The sequence below is a fragment of the Streptopelia decaocto genome (assembly GCF_964273445.1).
Source record: "Streptopelia decaocto genome assembly, chromosome: 7".
In the NCBI taxonomy this organism is placed as follows: domain Eukaryota; kingdom Metazoa; phylum Chordata; class Aves; order Columbiformes; family Columbidae; genus Streptopelia; species Streptopelia decaocto.
The window spans coordinates 47,327,154-47,340,950 of record NC_138661.1 but is presented as its reverse complement, the minus strand read 5'-3'; the positions used below and the strand labels follow the sequence as shown (position 1 = coordinate 47,340,950).

At 45.5% G+C, this 13,797-nt stretch overlaps 1 protein-coding gene across 9 annotated transcripts in view; it reads left to right on the top strand.

The window, feature by feature from the left end:
- Positions 1-7,325, top strand: part of PRR5L (proline rich 5 like) — an 86,702-nt gene extending 79,377 nt beyond the window's left edge. For all 9 annotated transcript variants that reach the window (XM_082057515.1, XM_082057520.1, XM_082057517.1 and 6 more), the window contains one exon: positions 4,383-7,325. In XM_082057515.1, the coding sequence (XP_081913641.1) occupies positions 4,383-4,765 (383 nt within the window). In that variant the 3' untranslated portion in view covers positions 4,766-7,325. The remainder of the gene's footprint in view (positions 1-4,382) is intronic.
- The last annotated feature ends 6,472 nt before the right edge of the window (positions 7,326-13,797 follow it).

Here is a 13,797-nt window from a genome sequence, read left to right as displayed (position 1 = left end):
CAGCTTGTCTTTCGGCACATGGGGTCCACCTGCACTTGCACCTCTAAGATTACCTTCTTGAAGAGAGACCAACCTTCCTGGACTCCTGTGTCCCTCAGGACTGCCTCTCTAGGGACTCTGCCATCCAGCCTTCTAAACAAGTCAAAGTCTTCCCTTCGGAAGTCCAAAGTATCAGTTCTGCTGACCGCCTGCCTTACTTCTCCAAGAACAGAAAAGTTGATCATTTTTGATCATTATGCCCAAGGTGACCTCTGACCATCACATTGCCCACGCATCCTTCTCTGTTTGTAAACAACAGATCCAGTGGGGCTCCTTCCCTAGTTGGCTCACTGACTAGCTGTGTTAGGATGTTGTCTTGCATACACTCCAGGAGTGTCATAGATTGTTTCCTCTCTGCTGTGTTGTATTTCCAGCAGACATCTGGTGTGTTGAAGTCCACCACAAGAACAAGGGCCACCGATGGTAAGACTTCTCCCAGCTACCTGCAGAGTATTTCATCTGCGTCTTCATCCTGGTTGGGTGGTCTGTAACAGACTCCCACCAGAATATCTGCCTTGTTGGCCTTCCCTCTGACTCTTACCCATAAGCACTCAACCCTATCGTCACCATCTTCAAGCTCCAAACAATCAAAACACTTCCTAACATACAGGGCTACCCCATCTCTTCTCCTTCCTTGCCTTTCCCTTCTGAAGAGTTTATAGCCATCTAATGCAGCACTCCAGTTGTGGGAGTCATCCCAACATGTTTCTGTGATGGCAACTATGTGGTAGTTTTTCTGCTGCACAGTGGCTTCTGTCTTCTCTTGTTTGTTGCCCATGCTGTATGCATTCATATAGATGCACTTCAGCTGGGCTATTGATCCTGCCACCTTTATACAGTGAGAAGCCCTAGTTGCTTTGTGAGTATTCTCATGTGCTTCAGTGATTTCTAACACATCTATAACCCTTGTGTCTTCGCTACCGCACAGCTCTCCATCCCCTACTTCTGCTGAGACAGCAGACCAAAGGGCCTCACTAGCATGCCATCCCTCAAATGTTGGGTTGCTGCCCTTGGGTTTGTCTCTGCTGTGCCTGGGTTTCTCCACTTCCTCCTTCAAAGCTAGTTTAAAGCTCTCTCAACGAACCCTGCAAACTCCTGTCTAAGGATCCTTTTCCCTCTTTGAGACAGGTGCATCCCATTTGTTGTCAGCAGGCCAGGTGTCATGTAAACTAACGCATGATCAAAAACCCCAAAATTCTGCTGGTGACACCAATCCCACAGCCAGGTATTGATTTGGTGGATTTTCCTATATCTTCCCTCATTGTATGCTGCAACTTGGGGGACAGAGGAGAACACTACTTGTGCTCCTGATCCCTTAACCAGTCATCCCAAGGCCCTCAAGACCCTCTTGATTTGCTTTGGATTTCCCATTGCAGTCTCGTTGCTGCCTACCTGAAAAATTAGTAGAGGATAATAATCTGAGGACCTTGCCAGCGCAGGAAGTTTTCTCTTCACATCTTTAACCCTGGCCCGAGGGAGGCAGCAGACTTCCCTAAGTAGTGGGTCTGGCCTGCATAATGAGCCTTCTGTTCCCTTTAGAAGGGAGTCTCCTATGACCTTGACCTGCCTTTTTTCTTCATAGCAACTGTTTTGATGGAGCATGCAGATTGACTTGTCCCCTGCAGCACCTCCAACTTAGTTGAACCACCTTCCTCAATGTTGTTGTGTGGTTCCACTTGCAGAGCCTCATACCTGTTGTACAAGGGAACCTGGGAAGGTAGGGTAGTCACAGCAGAGACACTCCTCTTTCTGCACCAGGCAGGAACATTCTGCCATCGCCCCCTATCCCTCAAGTCACTACATTCCACCACGCAGAGAAGGAGGTAGGGAGTCCTCTGAACTGTGTGTCTTGCCTACATGCTGGGCCTTTCTGAGGGAGGATAGGGTGTGACTCCAGTGGTCTATCTCCCTCCCACACTCCCTGATACTCCCCAACCTACTCACCTCCTCTCAGAGTTCTGCCACTAAGCAGAGGAGTTCCTCTACCTGGTCACACCTCCCACAGCTGTGCTCACTGCTGCCATCTGGTATTGGTGTAAGAGCAGGGCACACCCTGCAGGCTGACACCTGGGTGGAAACATCCTCCCACTGCATCTTGGTCCAGACAGCTGCATCACTTGTGGTGGGGGCTGACCTTATGGTTTTCTGCTGGGTGGATTTTTGGAAGGGCTGCAAGCTGTCCCTGTTTAAATGAAGTATGTTTACATTTTGAACGTGTTGTATAGGAACAGAGAAGAACAAAGATTCAGCCCTTGCCTACAAAATCTGCAGCTGTAGAGTCTGGAAAACAGTGATGTTTTGCACAGCACAGTTCAGTTTAATCTCCTTAGACCTTTCTAGTCAGTTAAGACACCTCTCCATAGTTAAAAGCCACGTCAGGATAGACATAATATAAATATTAAATCATGGGGTGGGGGAGTGCAATGTACCATTACCTCAAGAGGCTACTGAGCTCTCTTTCTGCTCTCAGCTCAAGAGCTGAACAGCTCTTAAAGGTGTCTGACTTCCTAATGTAGACAGGAAATGGGTACCTAAGTGTGTTTAAATATCTCAGCCTTGGTTGGTCATGTTGCAAATATATAACTGCCTCCACCACATTTTCACAGAAATGAGAAATGAAGAAGCCCTGATAAGTTCTAGTCAAGGTGGAGAAGCAGCTAATTAGCTAATTAGCTAATGCTAATGACACCAGTGTTATTTCGGTCTTGTCTATGCTTTCCAAGACCCAGGCATGAGCAGCAGCAGAACACTAATGCAGTGTGCTGGGTTTGGTGATGCTTGTGCTGTGCCAGGATGCTTTCCTGCTGCTGACAGCTGCAAGGACAGGTGCTGAGTGGAAGAGTGCTTGCATGGCTTCTCCCTTAAATTACATTTTCCCAATGCCTTCCAAAACTCTGTGGCTTGAGCTGCGGAGACATGTAAGTTACATATTTACTGTAACTACCCTCAAAAATTATTTGCACATATTCTAAAACATGAAAGAAACCGTTTTGAATTAATGTATTACTGACAAAAGCAGGGTGAATTTTTGTCATAGCTTGGCTGCTGCTAGTGATGGAGTTTTGGCTGCTCATCCATTCTTCCCTGGAACAACACAGAGTTTGTTTTCTGCTTTTTTTCCTGATGCAAGCTTCCAAAACTTTTATAACCTTCAGTGATGACTGCTTTGTTATGCATTTTGTTACTTTCTCTCTTATGCTCTGCAGTCTTGGGGGGAAATATTTTGTATGGTTTAAAGACTCCCAACTTTATGAAATGAGACCTTGCACTTCAAAGAAGTTGTAGAGAAACAGAGTCAGGTAGGAAACAGCTTTATCAGCTGCTTTGGAAATAGACCACATGAGGTATTTAACACCACATGGCAATGCTGCATGGTGGTGAAAGACAGCCAGTGAAAAGAAATACTGATTCCACCTACTAGGGAAGTGAATTACAGTAACCCAAAGCACAGACTCAGACTACAGCTTTTCTTAAAGCTTTCAGTGTCAGAGTTGAAATGGTGGTTCATGATATAGGGCTGGGGACTGCCTTGGGTTTGAGTGTTAAACCAGGTGTTTTTCCCCCTTAATGCTTTTGCTGAGCAGATTATAGACCCTGCACCCATCAATTCTGTGTCACCTGTGCTCCTCAAGTACTGCCTGCCTCTTCTGTGCCTTTCCCCATGGGCTGTTGTGGGCTGTAGCTCTGCACTATTAGGTGTTTTCTGTGTCTAGCCACAAAACCAGGCATATTTTAAAGTTGATGAAACGTTCTTTTTCTTACATAATCTTTGAAAAATACAGCAGGATAATGCCAGCAGAACCACCTTTCCCTAGGCAGCTGGAGAGGCAGCACAGTATAAGGATCAGGAATTTAATTTTGATACCAGCTAATGGCATCTCCTGAGAGAAGTTTTCCAGAGAGAGGGATGGCAACTCAGGTCCTCACTGGATGTTTCTTTGGGGACTTGTGCCACTTTAGTGGCACTGATTTTAGTGAACCTGCACATGAGAGCTCCTACGTGGTCCTTACCCGCCTGGGTGAGAGAGGAGACCATCAGGATGCTGAAGAAAGTCCCTTTGCTGCACTCATTACTTTTTGGCTCACATTTCTCACAGGCAGCAGCACCGTTACCTTGCAGCAGGAGGGGAGGTGTCTCCTAACTGGGGGAGCAGCAGACCTCCTTTCCAAACCCCCTAGCATTATGAGTTAATGAGCACCTGACTCCTCCCAGGTGGCAACGAGGTAGAACGCTGTGGCTGCATGCTGGCTGAGTCCTCTCTGTTCTCTGGGGTCAGCCTAGTAGTTTGGGTGATGCTTTATCTGTGCCCTATTGACCTTCTTGCTTCCTTTTTCTCTTCCAGAGAGACGGTATTCTAGATCCCGTCCTAAGACTGGTGTACCAAATTATTCATCTCATGTGGTGACGTGTCGGCAGCCCAGCGAGATGGCCCTGACCCCACTGACAGAGCAGGAGGGTGAGGCTTACCTGGAGAAGTGTGGTAGCATCCGTCGCCACACTGTTGCCAATGCTCACTCAGACATTCAGCTCCTGGCAATGGCCTCCATGATGCACACAGGGATGGTGATTGAGGAGTCAGACAGTACCGACAAATGCCTCCTCCTGCAGCCCAGTTTTAGCCACAGGCAGTGCTCCAGTGAGCCCAGTATCACCGATGGGCCAGAGGGAGTCAAGGCAGCAGGTAGGCAGGACACAGCAGAGCTGAACTGCATGTCTGTCAGCTAGAAGAAGTCTTGCTGAGGAGTGGAGAACTGTATGCGCTAAGCTGGACAAAGCATCATGTCATCCCTGCTAGGAAAAAAGAGAAGAATTTGAGTTATGTTCATGTCATTGAAACGGCCTTGAAGAATCTTATGGCTCTTTGGGAATACCCTCTAGATTTGTTTTTCTTACCTGTCAGGGATCATTGTTGATGGAGGTAGCAGGCTGCTCCTAAATGAGCACTGAAGGCTGCAAACATTTCGCTGTTGAACAGTCCAATCTACCTTCTCTAAGCTTTCTTCCTCTACTAGTCCAAACTCTTTGGCCTGAGGTTTCCTTCTGTTTCTTTGGTATGATACAAATTAGCCTTTATTTTCTTCGTCTTTCTCAGCTTTGCACTGCTTGTTTGCTCTTTGTTCCTGCAACAGAGAGCTCTGTGCTAAATGTTCTCTTTGCTTCTGGCACTAGGCTGGTGATGGCTGAAGACTGCATTTTTATCTTTTAAAGTTGTACTCAGGGATGAAACCATTTGCATCCTGCAGAAAGATCTGCTCACGTGCCTTGTGAGATAGTTCACTTTGCCTACCATGAGAATGGATGAAAAATAAAAATCCAAACAAATCAGACTTTTTTTCCCAGGCCTGAAGAGAACTGAGTATACATGGAGTTGCAGCTGAGTACTTCATATGTACTTTTTTTGGTTCCAGTCATATGTTTGGGGCTGATGGTGAAAATTGGGTGCAAAGGAGGGGTGGATATGTAGATTTGGAGCAAAATATAGTAATGACATTTGGCATCAATTTGCTCTCAAAATTTTGGTGGTGGTAGGGCTATAATGAAACGAGAAATCTAAATGGATTCCTTTGGGAAGGAGGCACTAGGCAGAGTCTGCACTTGTGCGAGATGCAAAAAGGTGCTTCTCAGCACTGGACTGTCATGGTTCAAGATCAGGAGGTGATGAACAGGATTGCATCCTTGGGCTGCTCTGGTACTTTTAGCACTTGCAGATTTTGTGACACCAAAGATAAACAGTGGGGTGTAGAAAGGAGCCCTGTCTCGGTAGTGTATTCATGAAGTGCTCCTGACCTCCAGTGATATCTGACTCAGCACAGTGTTGTTTTTAAGGTAAAGCACTTTGCAGCAGTCTTGGTTTTTATTTTGAAGATTAGGAGTGGGTTCAGTTTGTAGTGTCTGAAACAGACACTTGCAATCTGCAGTGTCTGCTTTGTAGCATCACTTGCTGCTCAAATACTGTTTCTATGGGAACAGAACCAATCTGTTTGAGCAGTCCCCTGGGACACTCTGCTGATGTCTTGCTAAGCAGATTTACAAGTGTAATTACAAGCTTAGAGGTGAATTGAAATGCTGCCTTAAATGTCAAATCCTATTAAAAATGTGGATGTAACACCACTGCCACTTTAATCTAGTCCCTGTAGTACTGACTGTAAATAAGTCTGTCTTGACAAGAAAATACAAGGTTAGGATGAGCCCTCAGTATATTTTTTTCCATGCTATGACATTAACTGCAGAATTTGCGTTGCTTCTGTTGGTCATTAAACATGTTCTTCTCCACTGGTTGCACCGAGAGTACAGCTCTGACCTGTCAGGATTTGGCCTTAGTAGCATGTGCAGCAAAAAGAAAGCAGATTATCATTTGGTAACAAAGCATCAAAAATACCAGCGATGAGCATAAGTCACACAGCCTTCATAAACAGGGGCGTTGCTTTGTCTCTTGTGGTTTGCAAATATTGAAAGAGATACTTGAAAGGGCCTGCTTTCTCTTGCAGGCACCCTAACTGTTGGGGAAATACTGAGTCTTTTGACCACCAGCTGAGCTTACATGTTGAAGAACAGAGTGCTGGCTGCCTCCTCCTTGGAGCATGCAGGGTCCGGGTAGATGTGGCTTTAAGCAGTCTTTGCTTCAGATAGATTCTATGATAAATTACCCTCCAGTCCATAAATTGGACTGACCAGGTGAACTTATTTGTTGTCATTTGCTGCAGGGTGGACATATATTGTGGTGGAGCTTCAGAATCTCTGTGGCGGCAGCCAAACCTAGTAGACCATGCTGGTCTCATCTTGTGGTCCCTCCAGCATGGGGCAGATTATGGGATCCTGCATAAAAAGAATTTGTTTGGCCCCTTGTAGTGATTTAAAGCCTTCTCTTAGTCACAATGGGACATGTGGGGAAGTGATCACCTTGCAGCATTTCAGTTCACTTATATGAATGTTTTTCTTCTTCCTGTTTTTCATCTAACCCATTTGCCTTCTGTGAATACCCAAACCATTTGGATTAGTGAGCAGTGCCTTCTTTTATGGTAAAAATTAGGATGATTTATTTATTTTCTGACATACTCTTGCATAATCTCTAGGGCTAATAGGAATCCACTCCTAGTTTTAACTTGCATTTCTTTTGTTTTACATGTAAGTATAATTTGAATTATTTTGATTTTGTGTCTGTTACTTTGCCAAAATTTGCACCAAGCCATTTTGAATCGTGCACTTACTTGGTTGTTTTGGTTTTTTTTAAGGAAAATTAAAGCTGGTGGCTTTACTTTCTAAACTGAAGTAAACAAAACTTGTTTTATAAACCACACTGGGGGTCTGGTCTTGAGCACCACTTTTACAGCCACAGGAGATGCACAATCATCTGTAAGCCCATCCATTTTACACGCAGACTGGCTCAGAAAGCTGCACCCTGCAGCTGTCATGATGGCAGTGCAATGCTGGCACCTCAGGGCCGTGGGGGTGCACTTGGGGGCAGCACTGAGGGGCCACCCTCTGCTGAGGAGGCTCTCAGCCTGCAGCAGCTCAGTCCGCTGGAAGCAAAGAATCTGTCCCCGGGCCAGAGCCTTGGCATGAGAAACATTTTCATTCTCAGGGTTCTGCTCTGGGGTTATACTTCTTCACTGTTCACCATGTCACACAGACATAACAGGGGCGCAGGGCAGGTCTCTTCTACCCTCATGGTCAATCCACTTGAGAAAACCTCCTGTAAGAGCTGTCAGAACAGGAAGAAGAGATTTCTCTCACCACCTCCCAAAGTCTGTCTGTTACCTTCTAACCAGGTAATCGCCTAGATTGAGTCACTTCCCATCACACCAAATCTGTATTTTTACTATCTCCTCTTCTTAAGGTAAGTGATTTATTCTTAGTACAACTGATCTTTTTCCTGACATCCCCCATAGGCAAGCAGCATGTTTTTATTGCTAGCAAGCAGAGCTTTTTCATTGCCCAGATGGGTGAGCAGCAATCTGGTTGTTGTTTGGTGATGGTTTTTTTGTTGTTGTTGTTTGTTTGTTTTTGTTTGGTTGGTTTGGGTTTTTTGTGTTATTGTTTTCTGAAGGAATCCAATAGATCTTGGTGCTGGCACTGGTTGCATCAGAGGGAGCACTGCAGGGTTTGGATGTAGGGTGTTGCACTTTCTTTTTAGGTCCGAATGACAATGGCTTCCCCTGGAAGGAATGCTCTTGATGTTTACAAACCGGAGTAAACAGACTGAAAATGCTTGGCTCTTGCAGGCAGCCTGTGTGTCCAAGAGAACAGAAATGGAGTGTCTAGTGAGGGACAGACTATGGTGTTTATGGTTTACTTACTTATGTGAACTTCTTAATTCTGCTGTAGATCTAGAGTAGCCGGTTTCCCTAGCTGAATTCCCTGTTCCTTCCCAAGCTGGCTCCATCCCCATGTCAGCAACAGGTCTCCTGGGCCAGGCACACACTGTGTATTGTGTGTGAGGGTTTCCAGCAAGAGAAAGGAGAGTTAAGTTGTATAGAAACTCAGCCAAAGTTGGTGACACTGATTTGCACCCAGTTGCCAGAACCAGAACTGCATGTTTTGTGCTAAGAGCACAAGCTGCTGTTCCCTGCACTGCAGGCTGCAGATGGGGCCTTGCTGTGACACTCACACTCTGTATGGGTCTTTCTCAGAAAAGGCTGAAGAAGGGTGACTTCTAAGTATCAGTGCTATACAAGCGAAAGTAAGCTCCTCTCCTCATTCACAACTGAAACTTAGAGGCAGATAAAAATCTATTTAGCCAGCAGAAGCAAGTGATTATATTTTATCCACTGATTTTAGTGCAGCAGGCACTTATCCATGCCATGAGGCTGGGGCCCCTCCTCCCCAAGCCAGAGTCAGGCTCTTTCCATAACCCTGCGAATCTTCCAGGCAGTTTGGTCAGTGGCGTGTCTTCAATAGGCTGGAAAGGAGGCTGGGAAAATGCATCCTCCTGTTGGCCTGCCTTTTGTGGTAAGCCACCCACTCCTGATAGGAATGTGTGCTTTATATCAAGGCACAAATCTGGCATCTCAACTCCCAAAAGAGGTGGGGTACCAGGTTGCCTGCGCTCCCTGGCTGCCCTCTTCCCCTGGGTCTCCCACGTGGAGCAGCCTGGCAGTGGAGCTCAGGAAAGCAGGTGAGGAAGCAAGACTTACCCTGGCATGGATGGCCCATGGAGCCCAGGTTGTTTTCCAGGGGGACATGAACTGGAAATTCAGCCCACAGCTTGTTTCTCACTCACAAACTCTCCAGCTCCATCGGAAAGTCACCACACATTTTCCTCTTAATTCAAAGTGAGAAGAGCGTGGCTAGTATTTGGTATCTCCCTGGGCAAAGAGGAGGTAATTATTCATCCTATTCATTTTCCAAATGTTGAACAAGGATCTGGCAGCACAACAATGGGATTTTATTACTTATTTGGAAAGAGCTTACTGTCGGCCTTGCTATCCCAACCGTGTGGGTTATACGCAACCATTATTCCCACCTTGGAGAGTAAGTACTGTGTAATTGTTCTGCTAGTTTACATCTCCCTTTTCAGGTGATGAATCCTGCCCCAAGCACTTCTCCAGGTCTAGTGAAAACTGTCCTAAGTACACAAGAAGCAGCAGTTTGGGGTGTATTAGTAGTTTGGGCTGCATTTCTCCAGTTCAAATGATAAAAAAAAATGGCAATTCCAGTGAGGAAATAAGAGAACTGAAAATTGTTGTTATTAATCAGTTTTGTATGGCCAGCACACTCTCTGGGCCACACATAACGGTGCACATGTAGGAGGCATATCTGTGTGGGAGAATGCATGGAAGAGGGCAAGAAAGAAGAAACAGGTAAAGAAAATAGCTGAGTAGATTAATATTTTCCCAGATAATTGGTATAACAGAAGGTAGGGTAGAGGCTCAATTACAGTTTGGTTATCAGATTTTTCAGTGAGCAAAAGGAAAGCAAACTCCATAAAAAAACAACCCTAAAAATAAAATGGCTTGCAGGGTCTCACCTAGTCATAATCCTACCATAGTAGAGAGCAGCTTTGCAGCAGCTATAAATTGCAGCAATATTCAGGGAGTTGCTGTTTGAAGTGTTTGTTATTAGGCTTCAGACCTAACTCACACTTAGGCCAAGAGCTAGTTTGCAGTTCTTGTGGCATAATTAATATAGACTATGCAGTAACAACCTCTGTTACATTGGAAAATAGATTCAAGTCACAGAATCATTTTTTCTGATTTCAGAATTTATGAAGACAGCTGCACTGGCTCATACCCAGGAATTTTATGCAATTGCTATAATATTTTTTTTTTTTTTTTTTATGTGAAAGCATGAGCTCTGTGAGCTCATGGGGCTCCTCTAAGAGCAGATAGGCCAGTTACAAGTTGCTCAGGGTTCAAGTCAGTACTGCACCAGGACCACCAGGAAAGTAACAGAATTTGTGTGTATTAAATGTCATTAAATAAACCACAGCATCTGTACCATAGATCACCTACCCTGTAGGCCTCTTAGACTGATTTTTGCCAGTTATTGGTGAGCAAGCCCTCTTTTCCACTCTGGGTTTTTGATCCACTTCACACTAGATGCTTATCGACTAACATGCGTCCATGGTTTTGGCAGCAGTAAGAAGTCCTCCCTTGTCTCCTGTGTATCTGTCTCTACCAGGCAGCTTCACTACTACAAGTGCTAAACCTGCTGTCTTTCTGCAGGCTCATCTCAAGCCAGTGAATTATCATTTATTTGCTCTGTGGTTGGATGTAAGAGATGAGAGCGTGGGAGAGGCTGTTCAGAAGCGGGGGACTGATGGTACATGTGAAAAGTCCCACTCAGGTGGTATATGCACTATTTTTACAAGAAACACCCTGCTCTAATCCTCTTCTTTGTCTCCTTTGGTGAGGATGGGAGGGGAGCTCCAGTATGCATTTGGGACTTTGAATCTCAGGGATTCATAATGACTCCCCTTAACAAGTTTGAGTGAGTGCTGAGAGTGCTGAGGAGAGGAGAGATGAGGGGATTTCTTGTGATTTTTTTTTTTTTTTTTTTTTTTTTTCTTTCCCCTTAGGAGACAGTGGTGGGCAGCTGTTGCATGCTGAGAATCACTGCATTTGGTAGTGCAGATAGGACTCCTCTGAGCTCTTCTGTTCAGGCTGGTGCTAGATACCATCAATTTATTTTCTGGCTCTTAAATGTTAGACATCTTTCTTCCCTGAAAGCTCAGCGGCAGACTGGACACATGCTGCCTGCTGCACTCATAGTCCTGGTTAAAAGTGGTGGCTCATCCTTAACAGCACTATGGCAAAAAGCGGCTGCCACCATCTAGTCATTCCTCCATCAGAGCATCCCCATGTCTTTAAAAGTCCAGCTCTTTGAAATGAAAATAAATGCCCAAGGAAATGAGGCCTGACAGCATTTGCCAAGAGCTTGCTCCTAGTTTATAGTGAGTAAGCTGGCGTGAACAAGACACCCACGCTTATCAGCCAAACAACTGAAAAAGTCGATCTTTTAAGAGCTTGTTTCTTTGACTTTCCCCAGTGCTTAATCTAATCCACTGGCTGTCTGCATCATTATTGCTGTCCTCCTTTGCTCCTGGTTTATAATGTGGAATGGAAATTGGTTAAGAGCTGCACCCTCCCCCCAAACCCCCCCTTTTTTTTTTTTCTGACTAATTGTCATGATTAGCTGATTCACCTGCAGAGGGAGTGATGCCTTCAGAGGGCAGCAGCAGGCCTGTGTCCACACCTCCTCTGGCTTGGCAGTGGTTATGAAGCTCTCTGTAAAACAGTGAGAATGTCCTGAGTTGGAAGCATCAAGCATCATCGAGTCCAACTCCTGTCCCTACATAGGACAACTCCACAGCTCACACCATGTGTCTGAGGGTGTTGTCCAGTCTCTTCTTGAATTTTGTCAGGCTTGGGGCTGTGACACCTCCCTGGGGAGCCTGTTCCAGTGCTCCACCACCCTCTGGGTGAAGAACCTTTTCCTAATGTCCAACCTGAACCTTCCCTGGCACATCTTCCTGACATTCCCTCGAGTCCCTTCAGGCACTCCTATCTGTATGGGCTGTGGAGAGGCAAGTGGAGCAGAATTAGTCTTTTGAGGGAGTGGATATGTTGTAGATGCTTCTTCCTACATTGCTCTTTTATGGTTGCCCTTAGAGGGGGAGCTGCAAATGGGCTTTTGAGAGCCGTAGAGGAAAGCAAATTTGTTCTTTGTCACTTCCTTGTCTCTTGCCCTGTTTGCAAACTAGCCCTTCCTTCCCCTCAGCTGGCACCCCTCACCTCCTGTACCCCTTGTGTATGCACTGGTGCACTGCAGTGCATCTAGCTCAGGAACTGTGCCCAGTTTGTGCTATGCATAGAGATGCAAAGTGGCTCTGAAAGCAGGTAAGTTAATTTTGTCAGTGCTGGAGAGGATGTGCACGGTATTACTGCAGAAAATGTGGGTCTGGGAGGAGGAGGGCAGAACCTATAGGCTTGCAAGGGCTCCAGACGCTTCACACCACCACCACCTTCTGGAACTGCTTGTGGTGAAAGTGAGGTGTGTGTGCAGGAGATGAAGCTTTTGGGTTAGCAACAGTCATGCCCATACTCAGTATATCACTTAAAACTTTCCTATCCTGATCCACCTTCCTGAGACTACTAATTGGTGTTCTTTTTCTTGCTAAAGTTAATAAAGCCATGTTTACCTCGATATTGCAGATCCAGCAAAGTGTCTGTAAGTGTAACCAGTGGAAACCAATGAACAGAAGTCCATGGCTGCCCTGCAGGGCTCACTGCCAGGGTACAAATTTTCTCCAACCACAGGATGTTTCAAGGGAGTTTCAACCGCAATGGTGTCCAAACTGGGAGACCTAAACCAGTTCAGTGTTTTTGGTTGTGCCTTTAGATCATACATATCAAATGCTACTAGCAGGTTTTGCAATCATCCTTTCATAGACAATTGTGTCAAAATGTTGGCTGAGATGTGGCTGCTGTAGCATCAAAGCAGGCTTGTATCTAACAGGCAAGGCAGCTTTTAGTGAAGGGATAGCCACCTGCAGAAGTGGGACTAATGTTGTCCTGCCATTAATGATGGAATCTTCTTCTGCTTCAGACACAGATAATAGATACTAAAACTGCAGCTCTGTTAGCAAGCTGCCCATCAGAAACAAACTGTTAAAGGCTTGATGGGGAAGGTCAATTATTTAGGTCACTGGACAGCAGGGGAGTCTGGTATGTGGAGAAACCATCCATTGGCTTTTCAGGGGTTCATCGGGCAGCTGGATGCAAGTTTGTCTTGTGACCTTGAAGGGAAGCAAGTAAATAGGATGGTTAAATTAATCGTAACAGATCAGCTTGCTTATCTGAAGGACAATCAATAGAGTGCAACAACATAGATAGCTGTAAGGGTTGAAGGTCACACTGCAAAGGGGAAAAACCGTTTCTGTCTTGCTTTTTATCAGAATTGCTTCTTCAGAGGTATTCCTTTCTGCACTACTTGCCATCACTCAGTGATGAGCAGTGGCGTCAGGGTCCTTGTCTAAGAAGTGGTGTCTGGGAAACTGGACAGGCAAATAAATTTGTAAAGTCATCAAATGAAAGTCTGTGCAGGTAAGCATCCCTCCCTGCCCCCCGAGACACAGATTTTGTGGGTACTGAGAAATCTAAGGCTAGGGGAAAGGATAGATTTTGTATGTGTTTGTGTTACTGTATGCTCTGGGATTAACAGCAAAGGTGTGAAGGCACATCCATGTTGCCCTTCTCATGCATCAAAAGTGTCAGGAACAAAGCCTGAGTTCATTCATGGCTTTTCTTTTCCAGACT